Genomic DNA, 25,014 nt, shown 5'->3' with positions numbered 1-25,014 from the left:
CATGCAATAAGAAAATCTCAAAGTATGGCAACTTTTTGGGAAAATACGAGTAAATAGGACGGGGAGAATTTAGATTCCGAATAAAATAAAATTCACAAGAATGCATCTAAATAGGGAAATACTAAAGACTAGTACGAGGGCAGGGTGAAAAAGGGAATAATTACAAAAGTGAGTGAGTAGAAAATGAGTTATTCGGTCTTCTCATTCTCATATGGAGCTGGAAGCGAGCTCTCGAACTGATCGATTCCCCAGATTTCACGGGCGTACTCGGTAATCGTACGATCTGTTGAGAACTTTCCAGTGGAGGCGATGTTGTAGAGAGCCATGCGAGACCATTTCTCTTGATCACGGAATGTATCGGCAACCTGGAAACGAAGGATATCAAAATATGGCTTTGATACAAACTATGCTTACTTTATCTTGAGATTCAATGAATGCTTCAAAGTCGGCGCACACCATGAAGCGATCATGATGACGGAGCATGTTGGAGAGATCACGGAGTTGAGTTGGATCCTCTGGAGTGAACATTCCATTCTCAATTTGATCGACAATCTGCTTCAACATTGGACTCTTGTTGATGAATTCCTGAGAAGAGTATCCTCTCTTCTGGAGAGCTTCAACCTCATCAACGTTCATTCCGAAGATGAAGATATTGTCATCTCCCATTTCCTCAGCCATCTCAACATTGGCTCCATCAAGAGTTCCGATAGTAAGTGCTCCGTTCAACATGAACTTCATGTTTCCAGTACCAGAAGCCTCAGTTCCGGCGGTAGAGATCTGTTCGGAGAGATCGGCGGCTGGAATGATTTTCTCGGCCATCGAAACACGGTAATTCTCGAGGAAGATGATCTTCAAACGATCTCCGACAATGGAGTCGTTGTTGACTTGCTCAGCGACGGCAGTAATCAAACGAATGATTTGCTTAGCCATATGGTACCCTGGAGCAGCCTTTCCTCCGTACAACACAGTTCTCTTGACCATATCGATATTCGGATTCTCCTTGATACGGTTGTAGAGAGCAATGACGTGGAGAATGTTGAGAAGTTGTCTCTTGTACTCGTGGATTCTCTTGACATGAACATCGAACAACGAGGCGGCGTTGATTTGGACATTGTACTCGTCACTCAAGTATTGAGCGACTTGTTGCTTGTTCTCAAGCTTCACACGACGAATGGAATCGAGGAATCCAGCGTCGTTGGCGTACTCCTTGAGCTTCTGGAGCTCATCAAGGTTGGTGATCCATGACTCTCCGATCTTCTCGACGATAAGGTCGGCGAGAGATGGGTTGGAGAGAAGAAGCCAACGTCTTGGGGTGATTCCGTTGGTCTTGTTTTGGAAACGGTCTGGGTAGAACTCGTAGAAGTCACGGAATCTGTAGAAAGTAAATATTTCTATGAGAATCTTATGATCTAGAAACTTACGTAGAGCTCTTGAGAAGATCAGAGTGAAGAGCGGCGACTCCATTGATGGCATGAGAGGCGACAATGCACAAATGAGCCATGTTGATTCTCTTCTCTCCGAATTGATCAGCCTCCTCAACAATCGACATACGACGCATACGCTCGAAGTCTCCTGGGAATCTATCAGAGATAGTATTCATGAACTTCTGATTGATCTCATAAATGATCTCAAGATGACGTGGCAACAAGTTTTGCATCAACGAGACTGGCCAACGCTCGAGAGCCTCTGGAAGGAGTGTATGGTTGGTGTAGGCGTAGGTCTTGATGCAGATATCCCAGGCTTGATCCCAGGTGAGTCCCTCGACATCAACGAAGAGACGGATCAATTCAGGAATTCCGATGGATGGATGAGTGTCGTTGAGTTGAATGGCGACCTTGTCTGGGAAGGTGTCGAAGTTGACACGAACGGCCTCGCGGTTTCCGTAGATGGAAGACTTGAAACGACGGATGATATCCTGAAGAGTGGCGGCGACCAAGAAGTATTGCTGCTTCAAACGGAGCTCCTTTCCGAGGAACATCTGGAAAATTCAAAATGAGAAATCGAGTATATTCTAGAAGGAAGCAAACTTACGTTATCATTCGGATACAAGACACGAGTGATGTTCTCCGACAAGTTACGATCCATGACGGCTTGAACGTAGTCTCCGTCGTTGAAGAACTTGAGATGGAAGTGATTCTCAGCCTTGGCAGACCAGAGACGGAGGGTGTTCACGATATTGTTCTTGTATCCTGGGACTGGGGTGTCGTATGGCATGGCGAAAACAACTTGAGTGTCGATCCATTTGGATTTTCCCTAAAAATATGAAATTTTGTTCACAAAAATGCAAAAGGGAATGGGCCGAACCGGGGATTGAACCCGGGACCTCTCGCACCCAAAGCGAGAATCATACCACTAGACCATTCGGCCACATTTAAAACATGATTTGGATTCACGCAAGGTGACAGGAGAAGAGAAAAAGAGAGGATAACGGATCTTATCACATATCCAAATCTATCCTTCTTTCTCCTTCGTTTTATTTCACGTGAATCCAAAACATGTTTGAAATGTGGCCGAATGGTCTAGTGGTATGATTCTCGCACCCGGGTGCGAGAGGTCCCGGGTTCAATCCCCGGTTCGGCCCATTCGTTTTGTTTTTAATTACTCACCTCCTCCTTTACAACTTTTCCGTAGAAGTTGACTGGAAGCATGTACTCTGGACGAGCCTTCTCCCATGGATTTCCGAAACGAAGCCAGTCATCTGGCTCCTCAATTTGCCATCCGTCACGAATGAGCTGCTTGAAGATTCCGTATTCGTAACGGAGTCCGTATCCGTAAGCTGGAATACCAAGAGTGGCCATCGAGTCGAGGAAACAAGCGGCAAGACGTCCGAGTCCTCCGTTTCCGAGTCCAGCGTCCTCTTCGATCTCCTGAAGCTCCTCGATATCGAGTCCGAGTTGGTAGAGAGCCTCATCGACAGTAGCCTGGATACCGAGGTTCATCATAGTGTTGGAGAGGGTACGTCCCATGTAGAACTCCAACGAGAGGTAGTAAACTCTCTTTGGATCCTTGTCATAATAGTGCTGTTGGGTACGAATCCAACGGGATACCAAGTGATCACGAACAGTGTTGGCAAGAGCAAAGTAGTAGTCACGATCGGTGGCGACGTTACGATCCTTGATGATCGAGAAGTGAAGATGTCGGTTGAACGCCTTCTTGATGTTCGTCACATTCTCCACTTGAGCGATACCGCGAACGGAAATCTGCTTACGACGGTCGTGATCGTTGGTGATCATGCTGAACGTTTTTGGTGTTTTCGGTGTGGAAGAAGTGGAGTCGCCGCTGAAGGGCTGCTGAAAATAAACAGGAAAATTATTTGGTAAATGAGAATAGTATTGATAAGAATGACAATTTTTGAACGGCGCGGAGTAGGAAAACAATAATGAGGAGGCAGCATCATCAGCAGTACAAAGTCAACAGGATAAGAAAAAGTGTTCAGTGACCAATGGTGAGCGATCAATAAATGAGCGGCTTCGTGGAAAGGAGGGAGGTCACCCGAGATGAAACGATAAGAGGGTGATGACACGTGGAATGATGGTGAGACTGATTAACAGGAATTCAAGTGGGAATGTTGAGATTTCAAAGCTCACAGCTATTGAGAGATTGGAGAAAAAAGGAATAGAACACAGTTTTGGCTCTCTGACTGTGAGCAAAACTTTGAGATTTCAGCAATCATTGAAGTTTGAATATCAAACGAAAGTAATTTGTTTATGAGACAATTCGCAATAAATGTTGCTTGGATTTCGATAAAATCATTGTTCACGAGATCATCCCGTGGGCAAACCGTGGAAAACCTGTGGCGAAAAGCAAACTGCTCAAATGCCAGAAATCATCGCTTTGAAACGGTCACCATACAAAATTTTCGAGTTTTATCAATGTTGACCGCTGGATTGACGATCAACATGCAGGAGAAAATAGAGAGAGACAAAAACTACCGATAACCCGAATGAGTGATAAAAACTACACACAAACAGCCACAAAATCTGACGAGAAAATGAAATGAGTGGAGTGATTTCGGAGGGATTTCCTATTTTCTCTTTTTATTTTCGGTGTTTCGTTTCTATCGCAGTCTTCTTTTCGCAGTTTCAAAACATCTCTCTTTTGCACTTTTTCTCTGCGACAATCGAATAAAACTGAATTCGTTCTTTGCTCGAATGAGTCCGAAAGTCTAAAAGCCAAAAAAGAAAAAAGGAAATCTTCAAAGATCGGCGTGTCAAATGCGATTCTCGTCATTAATCGGCAGAGATTGTTGTCGTAGACACACTAATGATATCGACACGGGGCCGTCGATTCGTTATTTATGATAAACAATTGTCTTGTCACTGCCGATTTATCAATTTGTTTCAGAAACTGACTAGCTGAACTTCACGTGGACAATATTTGTGCTATTTTCTTGCGATTTGGGTGGTAGAAATTCCGAAAATTGATCAGTTTCTTCGCGAGTAAACACAACAAAACTTTGTTCAAACGGGCAGCTTAGCGCCCTACAGCCCAGGAAGAAAAACGAATAGATGGGAAAAAACAGCCGAAGAGTCCTTCGTTTCGATGAACACAACGAGGATGTGAGGACCTCTGGCCCAGTGCCTTTCCTTCGAGCAATCATAAGAGAGAGGGAGAGAGAGTAAGACGAGGGAGCTTTGGGTAGCAAGGAGAGTGTGTGAGGGGATGAGAGGGAGAAAACAACTGGTGAGAGAAGCAGACGAATGGTGTGTATTTTTGTGTCGTTTCTGCGAAGAAATCGAGGAGGACGACCCGGCGGCGGACACTGGCACTGATAAGTAAGAGGAGAAGGGGGAGGAGAGATGATGATGAATCTTTGTTTTTTTCAACTTTGTTGATGGCAGAGGGGATGAAATTTGAATTTTTGGTCTAGAAGACTTCTATAGAAGATGAAAGATTGAGAAGTCAAAAGATAGGAATAGAGAATAGAAAAAGAATATCTTCATTTCTACGATAAAAACCAAACTTATTAGAAAAATCAACGTATCTGTGACCCAAAATTTTGAGAAAACAAGCGGTTTCGTGAAAAAAAGCTTTGATGTTTAGTTTTTTACAGAAATTTTTATGAAAATAGTGTAAAAACTTCGCGAAAAGTGTAGTGAGGACCTCGTAATTCGAACGGAAGCTCTCGAATATTAGAAACATTTTCACTCATGAGAGTCAGAAAATTGACAAACTTTCTAGTAAACTAGATGAATCGGAGAGTTTTGAACTGGAAAACTGCAAAAGTATGAAGATTTTCGACAAAAGACGAAATCGAAAAAGTTGAAAAGCTGCGGGCACAAGATTTCAATAAAATATCTCCGATAAAACTTTAAAAAAATAAGAAGTTTTCGCGTTTTTAACGTTTTCAACCTACTCTCAGCTGCAACAACAAGCGAGAACAACTAAATATTGTTATTTCTCTCCGCTTCGTTATCACCTTCTTTTCTACAACTCCTCCTTCTTTTCACCTTGCCTCTGGCGACGAAAACTATGATATCAATGAGAATCGGTACACAACAACACTAAAAACGAGTATTTCTCGATCGTTTTTTGAACATTGGAGGACAGGACCAATGACCGCAAATTGCGTTGCAAAACGGTGGAATAACAAAACATTTTGAGGGCATGGTGACCGATTCTTGAGCCTTTAGACCCGGTATGAAATGTTTTATCAAAAATGTAGACGATATTTTCAAAGAAAGACAAGTTTAATGCTGACCAGTTAAACAACTGCTCGGCTCGCCGAAGGAAGTGCTCTTCTGAAGAAGAAAATAGAATGACATCTGTCACGGAGAGAAAAAGAGAAAAAAGGAGAAGCGCGTACGTGTTTTTCGGCAAAGATTTGCGGGCATTCTGCACGCACACACACTCACAAATCCCCCGTCGGCGCTTCTCCGTTTTTTTAGACTCTTCGGATGAATTCTAGGAAGGAAAAGGTTATTACATTTAGAGGGGAAGAGACATCTGAAAAGATTAATAGCACTTACCGGTGGTGGAGGGTTCGACCAGCTGAAGAATCCGAATCCAGAGGAAAGCGACATGATTCGACGGGGTGACGACGAATTAGACGAGTGACTGGTGAAATGGTGAATATTGGAGCGGAGAAAACTGTTTTCTTGAACTGTTTATTGGGGGAAAACGGAAAATTGAGTTTTGGCGCCGGCGAGTACGGTAGACAACTACGCAAACACCGCGGTATACAGTAATCCAAAGAAATGAAAAATGACTTTGAAGGTGAGCCTAATTTGTGTTTTCAATAGAGAAAATTCTGAAAATTCAGGTCGAAAGTTCAAGTGTTTTAGAGATTTAAAATTGTTGAAACTTCTAGCGTGCCTGTAGTATATAAAATACCTAACTTTTAAAATTAAACCGTTCAAATTAAAAATTCATTCAAATCACTGGAAGTTCAATTGACAATCCACGGATTTCTCGGCTCATTTGGTCTACATCCTCTATAAGGTTCTCGATAGTACTCCTCAGGTCCAATCGCAGTTTTGCGTTGGTATTTGTTTTTGACCCAATCTAAGAGTTCGCTTAAGCTTAAGTCAACCTTAGGTGAAGGTGGACATGGAGGGAGGCCATCGTAGGGATCAACAACAGATTTCACGATATCCATCCGATTGTTCATAGATTTACGAGCATATTTGTATTCTTGAGAGTGGTGAATGTTAGGTCCTGTTTCATCAACGGATTTAAACGGGATGAAGCACAAATTACTCATTGGCCCATCACGTTCGCCAGGAGTGGATCCTTTAGGACATTGGGATGCTGGTGTTCCATGAATAGCCGGTGAAGATCTGAAACATAACTATTCACAACAAAATAACATCTGGGTTAGCTTACGAATAGTCTAGAACAAAATTGAAAATCTTCTTGCCTTCACACTCCGAAGAAAACGAAGCAACTCTTGTGGGGCCTGGTTTCGTGACAAGTTCTTTCTGCATTTCTATATTTTGACCCGAGTTGAGATAGAACTCGAGACCTCTTTTACGAACACTCATGGCATCCGGACATCCATCGTATTTTTCGACTTCTTCAATCAAAACATCTTCCAAATCCTCATCGTAGTTTATGAAATTCATATTCGCGATTTCAAGTTCTCCTGCTTTTTTTCCTCTACGGTAGTTCAATTCTTCGTAGAACACCGTGGTAACACCACCTCGTTGAGCATTGAGCTCAGGAGCTGTAATTAATATCGATTAGTATTATACCAAGTGAAAAGGTCTTACCGATTTGAAGTAGAGCTAATCCTATGAGGATCAACTTCATGTTGGGAGCAATTCGGATCTCGCTGAGGTTGCAAGATTCAGAGTGAACACTGATTATTTGGAAACTTCTGGAGCTTATATAGCTGATAGAATCTGATAAGATCGTTATCAGAGTACAACATTTGAAAAAATTGAGATGTTATCTTACTCTTATCAGATCTTGAGATATCAGTGGAGATTACTAGAAATATATTTGATTTCACTTTTTTCCTAAACTTTCCTTGCTACTTCCTTGTGTTGAACCATTCTCATTAACATCATCTGGGAAAAACAGAGCATAACCATAAAGACAAAAACTGGAGCACATATTTGGTTGTTTCTATAGCGGAGGTTACGCAGTATAGATACTTTAAGATGTAAACTTTGAAAATTAAGTGCAATAATATCAAACAATTTCCCACTTTCTAAATGCTTGCAACTTGAAATAACAACCAAGTAACAAAAAAAGGACACATTTCAAAAAAATCATTTATTTTTGTTCATCAACCAAATCAATTCAATAATCTTTTAACTTGTCTTCTTGTAGACGACGGTTTTTCTTATTCAATCCAATCCTCATAAAGTTTTCATACAGTTTTCTAGTTTCATAGTTTTCGGATCATTTTTTGAAAAATCCATTTTTCTGGTTCAATGTTTTAGTTAATTCTAATTAGAAACTTCAGGGACCAAATTGGAAGAATTCAATAAGGATTAACTTCATATCGGGAACACTTCGAAATTAACAAACGAGATGGCTCAGGTAAGACAAGAAGACATTATAACCTTCCACCCTTTCTTTTTTGAAAACTATTTTCATTCACTTAAACTTTTCAATCAGTATAAAGAACACCAATATCAATCAGACAAATCAGATTCAGGAAGTCGGAACATCGAAAAAATGTATTTACTCTCATAAAATAATTCATTCAAATCAATGTATTTTTTCTTTTCCATTGCTATTCAGCTTGTTTAGCGAGTTCTCTCTCTTTTTCCTTACGCTCTAGCTCCTTGCGTTTCACTTCTTCCACAACTTTTTTGGCGATTTTTTGGGCTTCTTTGCTGAGTTTTTGGGCAACTTCTTTTACTGCCAAAAATTTCGCTCTTGCAATCTGCTTTTTCTTTTCCTCCTCTTGGTGCCATTTCCACAAATCAGCCACAATTCCTTTCCGTTGGTACTTTGAGAGACGACGGCTGTTGATCGGATCATATTCATTGCTAATTTGACGAGCATGAGCTGGAAGAGATGGTTTTCGGCACAACTTTCCATTTCCATTTCCCTCTGGACATTGAGACCCCGGTGGTCCATGGATGATTGGTGTGGAACTGAAATAGAAATACCTATGACAGAGATTTCAAGATTCTCGTCAACTTACGAATAGTCTACAACATAATTGAAAACCTTTTCTTCTCTACCGCAATCCGTTGAGTACGAAGCGACTCTTGTGAGCCCCGGTTCAGTGAGCAGTTTATAATGCATACTGTAGTTGCCCATTGTATCGAAAAAGAATTCAAGACCGCCCTTGTGGAAGATAATCGAATTGGGACAACCATTGAATCTCTCAACTTCTTCTATCAGAACGTCTTCCAAACTCGAATCGTACTCTATGAAATTCATGTTCGCGATGTGTAGTTTTTCTGCTTGTTGTGCTCTCATCATATTCAATTCTTCGTAGAACACCGTAGTTACACCACCTCGTTGAGCATTGACTTCAAGAGCTGTAATTGGAAACGGTTATTTTTATACCGAGGGATGAAAAGGTCTTACCGATTTGGAGAAGAGCTAATCCTACGAGGATCCACTTCATATTGGATGCACAGATTTCAAAGAAAACTCTGATTGTTTCGAAACTTCTGCAGCTTATATAGCAGGTAAAATCTGATAAGATCTTTATCAAAGGTCAAAGAAAAAGAAGAAGAGGAAAAAAGCAAGATTTTATCTCCGTTCTCCAAAAACTTCGGATCAGAAAAACTTTTTTGTTTATTTATTGAATGTACATATTTGTTGCCTAGTTGCGTTTTAAGTATCATTTGGTAATCTGTTGCTCGTCTGCAATGCTTTAGAGACTAGGACATATTTGGCATTACCGTTGTTTTAATGATTTTAATTATTTCTGTTATCTAGAATTCAAAACGACGGCTCTCTTAAAGTCAGTGGCATGAAGGTCGTATATGCAAACAATACGAGTGAGACTTCATGAGACACCACGAGAACATTCCTGATTCTACCTGAAGCTGATCTGTCTATGTGTCTGTTTCTCTGCGAAGTCAACATGTTCCAGAGAAATGTTTCGAAAAATGAATTAGTTAAAGAAAAATCAACTGATATACGGTATTGTTCAATTGTTCAATAATTTCCACTAAGGGGTTATTAAATGTACACTCGGGTTCTCACATAAGTTCTTTATTGAAAACAGTTATTTACTTTGCGTTTTCAACAATCTTTTCTTTTTCCAGTTTTCGATGATTTCTTTAACAGCTTGATCTATCGCCTCCTCCTCTCGTTGTTTTATCTCCTTCACAGCCTGGTCTATTTCTTTTTTTATTTCTGACCACTCTTCGTTTATCTCCTTCATTGCATCACTGCCCGCCTTCATCACATCAGTGATGAACGATTTTCTATTGTAAAGACGTGATCGAGCATTAGGAGAATCGAGAACCGAGAGACGAGCATTAGGAGCACCCATATAATTGTGGTAGATTTTCCGAGCATAGCTTTTGCGAATTACACACATTCCAACTTGCCATGGTCCAGATCGTCCAGGTTCTCTGCCAGGTGGACATTGAGATCCAGGTGGTCCATGAATATCTGGATACGGCCTGTAACAAATTGAGATCCATCAGAATTTCGAGATGTTCTTTCTACACTTACGAAATATCCGCTGCTGCAGAGAGAATCTGTTTATTTTCACATTCAGTGAACCGAACGGCAGCTTTGGTTCGTCCGGCTCCACTTGCCAACTCTCCCAACAACTCATTATTTCCTTGAATATTCAGAAAAATCTGAACATCTCCAATCTTCACAATTGACGTTTCTGGGCATCCATCGTGTTTTGCCAACTCCTTCTCAATGATCTTCTCCAAATCTCTATCATACTCAATTTCATTCATATTGGCAATATTGGTCTGTTTGGCCAATCGTCGTCTTTGAAAGTTGATGGATTCGTAGAACTGACTTCTACCTTCGTCGCCGAAAGCAAGAACTGAACCGGCTGTAAAATATAGTCTCTTTTTGGTGAATCGAAATAATGATGATACCGAGTTGCAGGGCAGCCAATCCAATCAGTAGAAACTTCATGTTGAGTGGCACGTCGGAAATCAATTTCAGAGGATGCCGAGTTCAAGGGAATACTGATACTGATAGAGTTGTTTCGAGCTTATATACCAGTTGAAATCAGATAAGATTTTAATCAGAGAAAAAATTAGTTCGATGCTTATCAGTCTATCAAAAGATCGTGTAGGACACGTTTTTGAAAACACAGAATCAATTTTTTAAGCGATAGTTGATTTATAAATGAATCCATACCTTTGATTTTCAAATTTCGGAAACTGTATCCGGAACATAAAAGTTTGATAACGAATGAATTCTTAGGCTCTTTGCGACGAGCAGTTTTCCTCTCAGAGACATATTCAAAGAAAATGTTTCATCTTGACTCCATAAATTCTTTGATTGATCATCTGTCATTATAGCCCCCCTCCCTTGTCGCTCTCTTCCGTCCACTCAAGATGATCCGGATTCAAATCCATCGAACCAAACATCAACGAACAAAAATGGGGATTTACCTCACACCTTTTCATTAGCTTCTGTTCTTTTGCCGAATGAATAATCTAGCAGACAACTTGATTCTTATCTAGAAAATGTCCTTTAAAGGAGTGTTCTCTTGCAAAAGATCAAAAAAGTGTGGGAAAATGTTCGAATGCTACAAAAACGGATGAATCCTGCAAGTGTAATTTGACGAGCGGAAGGAGGGAAAACGGATAAAAAGTTGAACGTTTCTGACGTCACAACGGAAAACTTCACTATAAAAGGGGAACAGCTGGAGACCAATGAAGCATCGGAACAACGTCTTCTGAAATATTCTCAACAATGCAATCTTCTCTTCTCATTCTTCTCGCCCTTGTCTCCATCACTGCTGCGTGTCCAGGACTCTTCGGAATGGGCGGTGGAGGCGGATGCGGGTGCGGAGCTCCACCACCACCATCGCCATGTGGATGTGGAGGAAGAAAGAAGAGATCTCTCCCAGATAAACCAACTGCTCCAGAATTCTTTGGTATTGCTGCAGGAGACAAAGATGTGATGTGTAACACTCCAGAGTTGAAGAAAATCATTTTGGAGGTAACCTTTTTGATCTCGAATTTCAGCCTAACTGTTACCTTTTTCAGAACATGCACTCCACTTCTGTTGACTCTTCGAAAGCTATCAACACCGTTTTGGAGAGCCGCCAACTCAACAGATTCGTTGTAGTCTGCTCAGAGGTTTGAGATTTCAGAACGATGTTTAAAAAGTAGATTGTTTCAGAACCCATTTGTCTTCACAATCCGTGCCGACACTGCCTACTGTGGAGCCACCAAGAACGGACACAATTGTCATGCCTTCGCTATGTGAAGGCTGGTCGAGATTGATTCTAAAACATTGTTTGTAAATTTGATTTTTTTAAAGAATAAATATTATTTTGGCAATAATGCGTTTACTGTGCAATAATTGAAAAACATTCCAAGAAGAAAAAGCTAAAGGGAAAATCCAATTCTGGTAAATGTTAATCTCGCAAATCGACAGATGACAGATTGAATCGTGGAATAGATTTGTAACCTAATAAAACTTATTTATTCAGTTTGTCATATGTATTAAGCTGTAATAACAGTATGGGTAGAACTAAAGTGGACGGAAGACTTTGTTATCTTCTTTGTAGAATTAGTAATTCTTCTTTTCTGAAAGAACAAACACTTTTGTAGAATCTCCTGATATAATTTATACCTTGATTCCGAATTTTCTGAGAACAGCATTTCTTATCGTTTTATTAAAAGTCAAGTATACAAACGCCGGTGCAGCATGACCTAATTGCCAACAAATATGACCAATGACAATCAACCAGAACGGAGTTTTAACAAAACTCATGCTGACATAAACCATTGAAGCCATTAGGTTGACACCACAGATCATGGCCGATTGGAAAAATATTTGGATGCTCTGAAAAAAGATTGTAATGATCGTGACGAGGCCCTCCTACTCACTGCGTTTCTTGCTTCTGACCCAGATGACACATTTTTGAGTTTCGAGCCAAGGACAAAACAGAAAACAATATAGAGAAAACATGTTGAAAATAGAACCAAAAAGTTGTTGTACATTAAAGAAACATTGCTATATTCCAGTCCTTTTCCTTCGAATATCATTGGGTCCAGTATAAAAGTATGAAATTTGGAGGTATATAACACTGGGGTGCAGAAAAACATGAAGTAAGAAGCATACAAGATTGACAAGAAAATGACGAAAAAAGTTCGATTTCCATCAAATAAAAACTTTGAAATACTCGGAAGCTGTAGATCGAAAAGCCGATTTGTCACAAGAATAAGAGCAGTGAGACATGAACAACACCACATACTTTCAACAATCATTCCACAATAATAAATGAGTTCAGGATAGGTACAGAAGACTGCACCCTGATAGCCAAGCCAGCCGGTTATAATCCCACCAACTAATATGGAAATGATATCAACCAAAGATAAGAAAATCATAATCTTATAACACGACATCTTAAAGTACTCCTTTTCAAACATAACAGCAAGCATTGGAATATATGCAAGTTCGAATATTATACCGAAAATTACTTCTGTGGCTCCATAGACATGCCGAGGAACACCTTCTCTTGTGGTCCACTCTGGGGGTGTGCGTGAGCTGTAAAACGGGTCAATTATAGGAAATTCAGTCTGGAAAAACAGTACCTGCAATTATAAAGAGGATTAGCTTGAACAGAACCGTATTTGATGAGCGCATTCATAGCTTGAACTGTGGTAAAATGAATCAGAACTGACGAGAAATCAGAAGATGAAAACTTCTGACTAATGACTTTTTGTGCCTCATATTAACCCCTCCCTCTCAGAAAAAAACAAGAAAAACAAATGAGACATCCATGGGAAAATAATTTATTTGACTGACTGAACAAAAATTACATCCGTAGAAAATTTACACTTGTGAACTATCGTGTTCTGGGTATGAGAATTATGAATCATGGTGCATGCGAGTTTTTTGGAGTTTTGTTACCAGAAACTCAGAGAATACAGAAGAAGTTCTTTATTGGTGCGGTATTCCAGACAATTATCCCAATGACTTGCAATCCTTTTGGTGTCCTATAAATCAGAATTTCTCCGGCCCGAAAATTTTCCGATTTTTGGAGAAAAAATTTATATAAATTTTTGCAAAAAAATTGTAGTGAAAAAGTTCAAATATTCAAATCCGGCACGGGCTGGCCCGCGGGCTGACTCGAAATTTCGCAAGTCTGCAAGGAATGGTGAACCCCCAATTAATAACTGTTTCCCTATACAAACAACATTGAAAATCATCGAAAATTTTCGAAAAACAACAAATTTAGATATACAGTAACCTATTGCTCACTGTAAAATCAAGTAATAACCCCGTCACACCCTTTTCCTCTCGTCGTCGGGGTAGCCAAGTGGCAAAGGCGCGGGCCTCCTGAGTCTGTGGATGTAAATCCTTTAGGGGTTCGATTCCCCTCCCCGGCAAATGATTTTTTCTTTTTCTTTTTCGTTTTTAGTTTCATTTTATTGTGCGATTTTTAGCATTTCATCTGAAGTATTATTACAGAGGCTTATGTAAACTGAAACAGATGCTCAAAATATTTATTCATAAATACTTAGAAATAGAAAAATAAAATATAAAAAAGTACAATTTTCACATAGAGAAAATGTTGCAGGTGTGTCCGTTCTTCTTCGCACCACAGTAGGCAGTGTCAGCACGGATTGTGAAGACGAATGGGTTCTGAAAAACACAATTTTGTATTTTGGGCTCAGCTTTGTCTAATATTTACTTCTGAGCAAACAACGGTGAATCTGATAAGCTCCTTGGCTTCCAGTGCCCCATTAATAGCTTTCGAGGAATCAGATGCAGATGCTTGGATATTCTGAAAGAGGCTAGTGAATTGGAGAAGCCCTCTGAAAAGAGATACCTCCAAAATAATCTTCTTCAATTCAGGAGTGTTGCACATAACATCATCATCGGATGCAGCGATTCCGAAGAATTCCATAGTAGTTGGTTTATCCGGGAGAGATCTCTTCTTTCTTCCTCCACATCCACATGGAGATGGTGGTGGTGGAGGTCTGCATCCACATCCACCACCACCTCCTCCCATCATTCCGAATAATCCTGGACAGGCAGCAGTAATGGAGACCAAGGCGAGAAGGATGAGAAGTGAAGATTGCATGATTGAGAAGATGAAGCCGATGAAGCACTGGGCGATGTCTGCTGAATCCTATGCTTCACTTTTATACCATCAAGGTTCAGGTGTCATTACACCAAGTTGTTTACATTTCTCATTTTAATCTCGCAAAAAATGAAAAATGAAGACGTTATCTAGCTGGATCATGACAGGGAAAGTGTGATGAATTTATTAATTCGAAAAACGAAGTTCAGGAAAAAGTGAACGTTGCTAGCCAATTTTTCAAACTAATCTCTCGCAAAAAGGTAAAAAACAAATGTGACATTTTATTAGTCTTCAGAAAATTCAAGAGAAATAATTCTCGGTATCAGATGCCGCAACCTCACAGATTGCTCCTTTCAAGTCAGTATTACAATTCTCATTCTGCCAGATTTCGAATATAGCGTCGGGCACAACCACATTCGCGACACACTGCGCATTAGCTCCCGAAAAAATTTATTAGACAGAATATATTCAGTACAATTGAAAAGTCGTTTGATGAGAATTAGTCGGGAACTTGTGGAGTTTCTGGGAGTGGGACTGGAAGTTCAGGAACAACTCCTCCGTTTCCTACCTGAAGAGTTTTAGCAACTCTAGAAGCAATTAGGAAAATGGCTTCGAGTTCCTGGAAAAATAAAAATAAAGAAAGAATAAGAATAAGAAAAGAAACTCACAATTGGGAATTGTTTTCTCAAGTTCTCAATGGCTTCATTCTGTTGGAGAAGAGTCTGATCCTGGTTGTTGAGAATTTGAGTGAGTTGATCGAAGACACTTCCAAGATTAGCAACAACTTCACTGACTCCCGAAAGAAGTTCACTGATAAGATTGGTTACTGTAGAGAGGAGAGTGGCAAGAACATCCTGAAAACAATAGAATAATGAGAATATACTAGAGGCAAGGGCTCACTTGGTTTTGGCCAGAGAGCAAATCAGTGAGTTGACTTGTGATTTCATTGATGTTCAGAGTATCATCTGAGAGAATTCCAGTGATTTTCTCAAGAAGTGGTGTTGGGAGATCTTCCAAGAACTTGGTCAAGAATGTGGGAAGTTCCGTGAGATTTCCAGTGAGTGGCAGTCCCAATCCACCTGGAGATCCTCCGAGAACTCTCAAAAGATTATCAAGAACATCTTGATTTCCTCCGAGAAGACCATTCACAATTCCTCCGATTCCTCCATTCTCTCCACCAGTAATTCCTCCGAGTATTCCTCCAATACCACCTTCTCCTCCGATGATTCCTCCGAGTCCACCTTCTCCTCCTCCAATTGTATCTCCCAATCCAAGACCACCGAGTAATCCATTTGGAGCTCCGGATACAAGAGCAATTGAAACAACGACGACGAAGATAGCTTTGGATGAGTACATTCTGGAAATTGAATCGAAAAACAAATGGTTGTATAGAAATGAAATGAACTAAAAATGGATGATGATTTGGCGACAGTCCCTTCCATCTATTTATACTCTGAAATAGAGACATGATCTCTGCCATAAATTAGTCTGAAAAATAACGGATTGATTGTTGAGCAACTCTTTGTTTTTAGTTTATATTTTTCAAACTAGACACTTATTCTAAATAGTTGATTTCCAAACATCAGACTTTCACTCAAACAGTTGTTTCTACTATGAATTTGCATAATAACAGTTGACCGACTATCAATTAAACATATGAATGTGTGCATCAGTTTGCCAGATGAGTAATTCTAATTCGCAATTCTATAAATCTTATCCCCTTTTCATAGAAAATCTGAACGTCTGATTGTTTCAGATGAATGAATTCTTTCTTAAAATATTTGATTCTTGAATTCGGATCACGTCATACAGACTGACAATAATAGGTCAATTTGCATAATCTGAAAACAAACAATTGCTCAAAAACCAATTCAATCCAGTTGAATTATAAAGAACTCAGAAAATCTGAAATAGTATAAAAGGTCAGAATTCCCAAAACTTCATCAAATCATTTCTCTCTGTTTCAATACTTTCTAGTTTCATTCATTTCGTATCATTTCCAGAATGTACGCATCCAAAGCTATCTTCGCTGTCGTTGCTTCAATTGCTCTCGTATCCGGAGCTCCAAATGGATTACTCGGAGGTCTTGGATTGGGAGATACAATTAAAGGAGGAGAAGGTGGACTCGGAGGAATCATCGGAGGAGAAGGTGGTATTGGAGGAATACTCGGAGGAATTACTGGTGGAGAGAATGGAGGAATCGGAGGAATTGTGAATGGTCTTCTCGGAGGAAATCAAGATGTTCTTGATAATCTTTTGAGTGTTCTCGGAGGATCTCCAGGTGGATTGGGACTGCCACTCACTGGAAATCTCACGGAACTTCCCACATTCTTGACCAAGTTCTTGGAAGATCTCCCAACACCACTTCTTGAGAAAATCACTGGAATTCTCTCAGATGATACTCTGAACATCAATGAAATCACAAGTCAACTCACTGATTTGCTCTCTGGCCAAAACCAAGTGAGCCCTTGCCTCTAGTATATTCTCATTATTCTATTGTTTTCAGGATGTTCTTGCCACTCTCCTCTCTACAGTAACCAATTTTGTCAGTGAACTTCTTTCGGGAGTCAGTGAAGTTGTTGCTAATTTTGGAAGTGTCTTCGATCAACTCACTCAAATTCTCAACAACCAAGATCAGACTCTTCTCCAACAGAATGAAGCTATTGAGAACTTGAGAAAACAATTCCCAATTGTGAGTTTTTTTTCTTATTCTTATTCTTTCTTTATTTTTATTTTTCCAGGAACTCGAAGCCATTTTCATAATTGCTTCCCGAGTTGCCGATACACTCCAAGGAGGAAATGGACCAGTTGTCCCAGAACTTCCAGTCCCACTCCCAGAAACTCCACAAGTTCCTGTCTAACTGTTGTGGCGTGAACTAGCATGGCCTAGCCTAGTGAACGTCCAACCCCGAGGTCACACGTGGCAAGAAGATCTGCCTATATAAGATGTAGAGAACTCTTAGTTGTTGATTCTCACCATGTAAATAAATGGTTTTATAATTCCCTTCTCCTCCACCAAATGACATAACACTAACTCTCATCAAACGACTCATCATTTGTACTGTATATACTCTGTCTTGTAAATAAACTATCGAACATTCCCAAGTTGTTTCCATAATACAGTGCGCGTCATAAATATGCGCCACCCCCCAAAATCGGTGTGTTCGGAGAAGCGAGTTATTTTTATGAGAAATCGTTATCGAAATTGAATTCAGCGTATCAAAAAACCTATATTCCCAAGTTTTGAGAAAAAAAATGTCGAAAAATTCGTCCAGACCGCCAAAAAGTCGCTAAAATGGCCGCGTCATAAATATACGCCACCTCCCAAAAAATGAGAAATAGTTCAATTTTTTGCGATTTTATTTAAATTTTTTGTAGAAGTTTGTTCATGAAACAGAATCTAACGATGTTTTTGAATACGTACTCGACAGTTCTCAAAAAACTCCCTGTGATATTTTTAAATTTCAGCACTTTTTGGCGATTTTCATGATTTTTGAGAAATTACCGTTATTTTCTGGTCTCGAAATATAGTACCTGTCTGTATTTTAACATTTTCAAACCTACAACGCTCAATCTTCCTATCTCAACCTTATTTGAAGCCAGAAATTGATATTCCAGGTCTTAATTTAGTCGATTCAGGTAACTCGGGTCAACTAGGCCTGTAAGCATTGAGAGTTGTAGACTAGAAATGAGATTTCTGGCGAGCTGGAGGATCGAGTATTGGTTGAAACCGCACCAAACCCCTGCTTCCTCATTCAAATAACTCGAAAAATGCATAATTTAATTTGATTCGCCTCGGAGAAAACCCCTAGCTCTCCACAGGTTCATTGTAGTTGTCATGGAGGAACTCATCTAACTGAGACAGCTTATCTCACCTACTCATTATGCTTATAAGCAAATATATGTCATTATTTACGTACTTTTAGTCAAATATGCATGTTACCACAACAAATTGTGAGTCTGATAAGAATATACAGACGACTTCTAGGCCGAACAGGTGTGAAACAAGTTCATAGCACATGGCAGCTTCTCTTCTCATTTGAAATGCTCTCAGTGGTCCTTATCAAGAGTAGATTTTCAAGACATATAGGCAAATTGAAAGAAAATAATACAAAATTAAGGGTTTCGTGCGGTTTCAACCAATACTCGATCCTCCAGCTCGCCAGAAATCTCATTTCTAGTCTACAACTCTCAATGCTTACAGGCCTAGTTGACCCGAGTTACCTGAATCGACTAAATTAAGACCTGGAATATCAATTTCTGGCTTCAAATAAGGTTGAGATAGGAAGATTGAGCGTTGTAGGTTTGAAAAATGTTAAAATACAGACAGGTACTATATTTCGAGACCAGAAAATAACGGCAGACTTGTCAAAAATCGGGCCGGGCTGAGATTTTTCTTGAGTTTGGCCCGGCGGGCCGGGCCGGGCCGGGCCGGGCCAAAATTTTTCCTGATTTCAAAAAATGGGAACCCGTTTTTACCAAATTTTATTTGAATTTTTTCGAAAAAATAGAGTAAAAATGCCTTAATTATCATACATACTCACATTTTACCTAAAATTTCCAAAAAAAAATCAAAAACTCAACATGTTTCAAAAGAGCCTGGCCGGGCCGGGCCGGGCCGGGCCGAGATTTTTGCTGAGTTTGGCCCGCCGGGCCGGGCCGGGCCGGGCCGGGCCAAAATTTTTTCTGATTTCGGCCCGGCCCGGCCCGGCCCGGCCCGGCCCGTGACAAGTCTGAATAACGGTAATTTCTCAAAAATCATGAAAATCGCCAAAAAGTGCTGAAATTTAAAAATATCACAGGGAGTTTTTTGAGAACTGTCGAGTACGTATTCAAAAACATCGTTAGATTCTGTTTCATGAACAAACTTCTACAAAAAATTTAAATAAAATCGCAAAAAATTGAACTATTTCTCATTTTTTGGGAGGTGGCGTATATTTATGACGCGGCCATTTTAGCGACTTTTTCGACATTTTTTTTCTCAAAACTTGGGAATATAGGTTTTTTGATACGCTGAATTCAATTTTGATAACGATTTCTCAGAAAAATAACTCGCTTCTCCGAACACACCGATTTTGGGGGGTGGCGCATATTTATGACGCGCACTGTATACTGAAAACTGAAAAAAAAAGTAATGGGTATTGTTTTATTTCTGAACTTTCTCCTAACAGAACAATAAGAAAGTCATATTATCATTGTCATCACATAAGATTATAAAATCAATATAAAAGAGATATGAGAATGTGGTTGATCTTTATTAGATTGCAAAGGGAGTTATTTGGACTAATCGGCCAATCTGATGATTTTGAATTAGCTAAACTATTGAAGTTCTGGGTTTGATTGTAAGAACTACCTATACCCGGCGCGGAGCCTCTTTTTTAGACACATAAATTTGTTTCAATGTGGAAAAACGTCGAGTCTCAATACTTAATCGCTGTATATATATTTGTTAACGTTTACATCTCTTGATAACAAAAATAAGCATTCATTTGATGATCATGCGTTCAAGGATGACAATAAAAAATGGACATAATTGCAATAGAAATTGTTGGATAATATGCATCTGATATTCATTTTTTAATTATAAAATAAATATCCGTTGTGAAATGCGACTCCTCTCTCTCTCTCTCTCTCTCTCTCTCTCTCTCTCTCTCTCTCTCTCTCTCTCTCTCTCTCTCTCTCGAAGTTCTTCAATTATTTCTCGAAGTTCTTTTCTGATTTCTGTATGTCTTCGAGTGTTTTCATGATTCTCCGTTCCCATCGCCTTCAATTCATAATCCAAACGATTCTTGCGTTGAAGACATTTCAAAATGTGAAACTCGGGTTCAAATGGGCCAACATCGTATTGAGGACGTTCGTGAATTGAATAAGTTCTCATGGATATTTTGTTACCATTCCAATTTAACCAAAGAATCTGTCTCTTTCTCGTTTCTGGAGTTTTAGGAATTCTGAAATACAGAATTATTGATCATGAATACCTTCGATTTTCGGAAAATACGAAATGTGTGCAAGTCTGTTATTCATCGAATACGACTCTTATTCACTTACATTAGCCAACTCGCATAGTTTTCTCGTTTTCCTTTAAACGCCAAGATGTCGTGAGATTTCTTTTACTATCACTTCAGATGAGAATGGAATGTTCGATAGTTTATTCACAGAAGACAGAGTATATACAGTACAAATGATGAGTCGTTTGATGAGAGTTAGACGGGAACTTGTGGAGTTTCTGGGAGTGGGACTGGAAGTTCAGGAACAACTCCTCCATTTCCTCCTTGGAGAGTTTTGGCAACTCTAGAAGCAATTAGGAAAATGGCTTCGAGTTCCTAGAAAAATAGAAATAGAAATAACAAGAAAAGGAATAAAAACTCACAATTGGTGATTGTTTTCTCAAGTTCTCAATGGCTTCATTCTGTTGGAGAAGAGTCTGATCCTGGTTGTTGAGAATTTGAGTGAGTTGATCGAAGACACTTCCAAGATTAGCAACAACTTCACTGACTCTCGAAAGAAGTTCACTGACAAGATTGGTTACTGTAGCCAGAAGAGAAGCAAGCAGATTCTGAAACCGTAAATATGAAGCATGAATTTGATAGTGACTCACTTCGTTTTGTCCAGAGAGTGCTTGTTGGAGTTGTTGGGTAATCTCATCAATGCTCAGAGATGCATTCGAGAGAATATCAGTCACTTGTGCGAGGACTGGTTCCGGAAGACCTTGCAAGAAATCCACCAAGAACTGAGGCAGCTCAGTGAGATTTCCAATGATTGGCAGTCCCAATCCACCTGGAGTTCCTCCGAGAATACTCAAAAGACCACCGAGAGCATCTTCATTTCCTCCGAGAAGGTTATTCACAATTTCAGTCAATCCTCCGTTTTCTCCACCGAGAAGTCCTCCGAGTACTCCTCCAAGACCACCTTCACCGCTAGTAATTCCTCCGAGTACACCACCATTTCCACCGAGAATATCTTCCAATCCAATTGTATTAGGGACCGCGGATGCAAGAGCAATCGAAGCAACAATGGCAAAGATAACTTTGGATGAGCACATTCTGAAAAACTGCGTGATTTAGGTTAATGATTTATCGAACTGAAATGATAGTTTATGATGATTTTCCAACATTCTATCCATCCTTTTATACTCTGAAAAGTGACACGATCTTTGTCAAAACTACACAGTAAAAATAGCCGATTGATTTCTGAGCAACTCTTTGTTTTTAGTTTATATTTTTCAAACTAGACACTTATTCAAAATAGTTGATTTTCGAACATCAGACGGTCACTCTAACAGTTATTTCTATTACGGATTTGCATGATAAACAGTTGACCGACTATCAATTTATCAGTACAAAATAATAGACTCGTAGAGTCCTGTGGATTAATGATAGCCGTGGGTTTAATAATCAAGGGAATTCTCCGATACAGTTTAAGTAATCATGGGTAAAGATTCTCATGCCGATCTAAGAAAACTCTTTTTTGAGATAGACAAGATTTGTTAATTTGCATAATCTGACAACAAACAGTTGCTCAAAAACCAATCCCATTCGTACACAGGATCATTGAAATACCTGATTAGTCCGAAATGTATAAAAGACGGAAGGTTACAATGGAAAAAAAACAACATTAACTGGTTTTTACTTCTTTATAAAAGAAGTTCAACAACTTTCTTCAATTCAAAATAATTTCAGAATGTACTCATCCAAAAATTGTTTCTTCGATTGCTCTTGCATCCGCTGTCCCTAATAGTCTTGGACTGGGAGATATTCTCGGTGGAAATGGTGGTGTACTCGGAGGAATCACAGGTGGTGAAGGTGGTCTTGGAAGAGTACTCGGAGGACTTCTCGGTGGAGAAAACGGAGGATTGACTGAAATTGTGAATAACCTTCTCGGAGGAAATGAAGATGCTCTCGGTGGTCTTTTGAGTATTCTCGGAGGAACTCCAGGTGGTTTGGGATTGCCAATCATTGGAAATCTCACTGAGCTGCCTCAGTTCTTGGTGGATTTCTTGCAAGGTCTTCCGGAACCAGTCCTCGCACAAGTGACTGATATTCTCTCGAATGCATCTCTGAGCATTGATGAGATTACCCAACAACTCCAACAAGCACTCTCTGGACAAAACGAAGTGAGTCACTATCAAATTCATGCTTCATATTTACGGTTTCAGAATCTGCTTGCTTCTCTTCTGGCTACAGTAACCAATCTTGTCAGTGAACTTCTTTCGAGAGTCAGTGAAGTTGTTGCTAATCTTGGAAGTGTCTTCGATCAACTCACTCAAATTCTCAACAACCAGGATCAGACTCTTCTCCAACAGAATGAAGCCATTGAGAACTTGAGAAAACAATCACCAATTGTGAGTTTTTATTCCTTTTCTTGTTATTTCTATTTCTATTTTTTCAGGAACTCGAAGCCATTTTCCTAATTGCTTCTAGAGTTGCCAAAACTCTCCAAGGAGGAAACGGAGGAGTTGTTCCTGAACTTCCAGTCCCACTCCCAGAAACTCCACAAGTTCCCGACTAATTCTCATCAAACGACTTTTCAATTGTACTGAATATATTCTGTCTTCTGTGAATAAACTATCGAACATTCAATTCTCATCAGTTGAAATAATATTTATTCGAAGACATAGAAATTAAATAAACAAAGAGATTCGAAAAAGTAAGTTCTGCTCAATCTAGACAAACTGATGGGCAATATCGGACAATGAATAAACTTTATTATCCGGGGTAGAAATCAATTCCCTTGTGAATTGACTTCTGATGAATCTAGACGTTGAAATAGCTTCTCTTCTTTTTGAGAACTTGTTCAAAACTCTGCAATTTTTTACACCATTAGCTGCATATTGTAGCCCCGAAACTCACTCAAATGGATCTTTGTTACACTCTGGGTAGAGAAATCCGAAGCTAGCATACTGTTGCCAATCGGGAATCATAATGAGGAGATCCTTCAGAAGGACTTCCGCAGCTTCTAGATTGTCTGCGTAGAATGGTGCAGGACTCAATCGGTTTTTAAGAACAAGTCGGACAGTCGCGTAGCCAACTATTTTTCCAGATTTGTCGAGGACTACCTGAATGACAAAACGTACATATAGAAGAACGTATACTATGAAAAAATAAAGTTTCGACAAGGATTTTCAAAAAAATTTGCGGGCTGGAACACGCAAGCGCATAAAGTTGTGGGCGGAGCTTAAACTGCAAGCTTAAACAAGCGGCGCGGTTCTAATTCCTGTTGTTTTTTTTTCAAATTAAGAACCGCGCCGCTTGCAGTTTAAGCTCCGCCCACAATTGCGTGTTCCAGCCCGCAAAATTTTTTTTGAAAATCCTTTTCGAAACTTTATTTTTTCACAGTAGTTGGAAACTTACCCTCGAAAATGTGTCAACTGAATTGAACCAAGCGCTCATAATTTTCTTTCGATTTCTCATACAAATCGTTCTATCATAAGCGGTCAATTCTACATAATCCACGTCAGACCACAACTGGAAGTAACTTATTTTTATTTCTCACTTATAAGACAATTGGATTCCAAAACACTCACTTTGGTGGTGTAATTCTCTGAAACCTTATCAGGGATAACCATTTCAGCACACTTTGCAGAACTAAACAAATGCCAATGCTCTGGATATTTGTCGAATCCGAAGTCACTTGCATACTTCGGACTCATTTTCACCACTGAAACAAAAAATTAAAATTGCCAAATTTACCCAAAAAATAAGGACATACCTCCAGTAAGTGTCGCATTATTGTCCCCGACAATATCCATGACATACTGGAATAGTGGTTTTCCTAGTCCAGTGCCTCGATATTTTGGAACACAATAGAACATTCCAATAGAGAAAAGTGGTCCATCGTCTCCATCCCAACGGGCTAATGAGACTGACGCGACGAAATTTGTGGTTCCTAAATGATAAATATAATTTCCGGAAGTGGTGTATTTTAAACCTTTCTCCACAACTGTAACCAACCAAAACTGATCATAACTGCTCAACCAAAGCTTATAGTCTCCAGTTTGAGATGCCCAGTCTTCTGTCTCACTTGTCTATAATAACATTGAAGAAATCGAATATTTAATGATAGATCTTACATATTTCACGATTTGATCGAACACTTCTTGTGGCGGGTTGACTAGTGTCTCGAATTCTACCATTTTCTACGGAGCTAAAGATGGACAATTATCAGAAAAATGAGGGTAATATCCTAAACTTTTTCTTTGAATGATTCATTTTATATACAACGTTTATCAGTCTAACTACAACATGCGGCTACAAAACTCGCGACACAAAATACATTTATTTCTTCTTTGATAGTTGTTTCATTGTTCTTCTTATAAATTTTGACAGTGTAAATGGAATAGACATTTCCTTGCA

At 39.5% G+C, this 25,014-nt stretch overlaps 14 protein-coding genes across 14 annotated transcripts; 5 read left to right on the top strand and 9 right to left on the bottom strand.

Annotated features, from left to right (window-relative positions):
* Positions 1-188: 188 nt before the first annotated feature.
* GCK72_020052 (uncharacterized protein) lies at positions 189-3,233 on the bottom strand (the record flags this gene model as incomplete). The annotated part of the gene is made up of 5 exons (XM_003115936.2): positions 189-365; positions 415-1,372; positions 1,422-1,978; positions 2,032-2,253; positions 2,607-3,233. 5 exons carry the CDS (start codon positions 3,231-3,233, stop codon positions 189-191), a joined length of 2,541 nt encoding a protein of 846 aa, XP_003115984.2.
* GCK72_020051 (uncharacterized protein) lies at positions 2,125-3,320 on the top strand (the record flags this gene model as incomplete). Its single annotated transcript, XM_053733354.1, has 2 exons — positions 2,125-2,200; positions 2,635-3,320. The coding sequence occupies 2 exons, from the start codon at positions 2,125-2,127 to the stop codon at positions 3,318-3,320; spliced, it is 762 nt and encodes a 253-aa protein (XP_053582267.1).
* A 3,068-nt stretch (positions 3,321-6,388) lies between these two features.
* Positions 6,389-7,251, bottom strand: GCK72_020050 (uncharacterized protein; the record flags this gene model as incomplete). Its single annotated transcript, XM_003116521.2, has 3 exons — positions 6,389-6,779; positions 6,826-7,165; positions 7,212-7,251. 3 exons carry the CDS (start codon positions 7,249-7,251, stop codon positions 6,389-6,391), a joined length of 771 nt encoding a protein of 256 aa, XP_003116569.2.
* Positions 7,252-8,185: 934 nt separating this feature from the next.
* On the bottom strand, positions 8,186-9,034 carry GCK72_020049 (uncharacterized protein; the record flags this gene model as incomplete). The annotated part of the gene is made up of 3 exons (XM_003116611.2): positions 8,186-8,552; positions 8,603-8,945; positions 8,995-9,034. The coding sequence occupies 3 exons, from the start codon at positions 9,032-9,034 to the stop codon at positions 8,186-8,188; spliced, it is 750 nt and encodes a 249-aa protein (XP_003116659.2).
* A 609-nt stretch (positions 9,035-9,643) lies between these two features.
* Positions 9,644-10,524, bottom strand: GCK72_020048 (uncharacterized protein; the record flags this gene model as incomplete). The annotated part of the gene is made up of 3 exons (XM_003116303.2): positions 9,644-10,046; positions 10,099-10,438; positions 10,485-10,524. The coding sequence occupies 3 exons, from the start codon at positions 10,522-10,524 to the stop codon at positions 9,644-9,646; spliced, it is 783 nt and encodes a 260-aa protein (XP_003116351.2).
* A 722-nt stretch (positions 10,525-11,246) lies between these two features.
* GCK72_020046 (uncharacterized protein) lies at positions 11,247-13,222 on the bottom strand (the record flags this gene model as incomplete). The annotated part of the gene is made up of 3 exons (XM_053733353.1): positions 11,247-11,692; positions 12,827-13,119; positions 13,167-13,222. The coding sequence occupies 3 exons, from the start codon at positions 13,220-13,222 to the stop codon at positions 11,247-11,249; spliced, it is 795 nt and encodes a 264-aa protein (XP_053582266.1).
* GCK72_020047 (uncharacterized protein) lies at positions 11,314-11,832 on the top strand (the record flags this gene model as incomplete). Its single annotated transcript, XM_003116571.2, has 3 exons — positions 11,314-11,562; positions 11,610-11,702; positions 11,746-11,832. 3 exons carry the CDS (start codon positions 11,314-11,316, stop codon positions 11,830-11,832), a joined length of 429 nt encoding a protein of 142 aa, XP_003116619.2.
* Positions 13,223-13,445: 223 nt separating the features above from the next.
* Positions 13,446-16,070, top strand: GCK72_020043 (uncharacterized protein; the record flags this gene model as incomplete). Its single annotated transcript, XM_053733352.1, has 3 exons — positions 13,446-13,521; positions 14,434-14,736; positions 15,844-16,070. 3 exons carry the CDS (start codon positions 13,446-13,448, stop codon positions 16,068-16,070), a joined length of 606 nt encoding a protein of 201 aa, XP_053582265.1.
* GCK72_020045 (uncharacterized protein) lies at positions 14,134-14,662 on the bottom strand (the record flags this gene model as incomplete). Its single annotated transcript, XM_003116003.2, has 3 exons — positions 14,134-14,220; positions 14,270-14,362; positions 14,408-14,662. 3 exons carry the CDS (start codon positions 14,660-14,662, stop codon positions 14,134-14,136), a joined length of 435 nt encoding a protein of 144 aa, XP_003116051.2.
* On the bottom strand, positions 15,162-16,018 carry GCK72_020044 (uncharacterized protein; the record flags this gene model as incomplete). The annotated part of the gene is made up of 3 exons (XM_003116134.2): positions 15,162-15,281; positions 15,331-15,516; positions 15,563-16,018. The coding sequence occupies 3 exons, from the start codon at positions 16,016-16,018 to the stop codon at positions 15,162-15,164; spliced, it is 762 nt and encodes a 253-aa protein (XP_003116182.2).
* A 596-nt stretch (positions 16,071-16,666) lies between the features above and the next one.
* Positions 16,667-17,523, top strand: GCK72_020042 (uncharacterized protein; the record flags this gene model as incomplete). The annotated part of the gene is made up of 3 exons (XM_053733351.1): positions 16,667-17,122; positions 17,169-17,354; positions 17,404-17,523. 3 exons carry the CDS (start codon positions 16,667-16,669, stop codon positions 17,521-17,523), a joined length of 762 nt encoding a protein of 253 aa, XP_053582264.1.
* Positions 17,524-20,865: 3,342 nt separating this feature from the next.
* GCK72_020041 (uncharacterized protein) lies at positions 20,866-21,704 on the bottom strand (the record flags this gene model as incomplete). The annotated part of the gene is made up of 3 exons (XM_053733350.1): positions 20,866-20,985; positions 21,033-21,218; positions 21,261-21,704. 3 exons carry the CDS (start codon positions 21,702-21,704, stop codon positions 20,866-20,868), a joined length of 750 nt encoding a protein of 249 aa, XP_053582263.1.
* Positions 21,705-22,089: 385 nt separating this feature from the next.
* Positions 22,090-23,170, top strand: GCK72_020040 (uncharacterized protein; the record flags this gene model as incomplete). Its single annotated transcript, XM_053733349.1, has 4 exons — positions 22,090-22,093; positions 22,342-22,775; positions 22,818-23,003; positions 23,051-23,170. 4 exons carry the CDS (start codon positions 22,090-22,092, stop codon positions 23,168-23,170), a joined length of 744 nt encoding a protein of 247 aa, XP_053582262.1.
* A 154-nt stretch (positions 23,171-23,324) lies between these two features.
* On the bottom strand, positions 23,325-24,794 carry GCK72_020039 (uncharacterized protein; the record flags this gene model as incomplete). Its single annotated transcript, XM_053733348.1, has 7 exons — positions 23,325-23,463; positions 23,512-23,717; positions 24,013-24,126; positions 24,186-24,319; positions 24,371-24,547; positions 24,590-24,686; positions 24,732-24,794. The coding sequence occupies 7 exons, from the start codon at positions 24,792-24,794 to the stop codon at positions 23,325-23,327; spliced, it is 930 nt and encodes a 309-aa protein (XP_053582261.1).
* Between the last annotated feature and the right edge of the window lie 220 nt (positions 24,795-25,014).

Source organism: Caenorhabditis remanei, chromosome V, assembly GCF_010183535.1.
Source record: "Caenorhabditis remanei strain PX506 chromosome V, whole genome shotgun sequence".
NCBI lineage: Eukaryota > Metazoa > Nematoda > Chromadorea > Rhabditida > Rhabditidae > Caenorhabditis > Caenorhabditis remanei.
The sequence above is the reverse complement of the archived record's forward strand: the minus strand, read 5'-3'. Positions and strand labels throughout refer to the sequence as shown.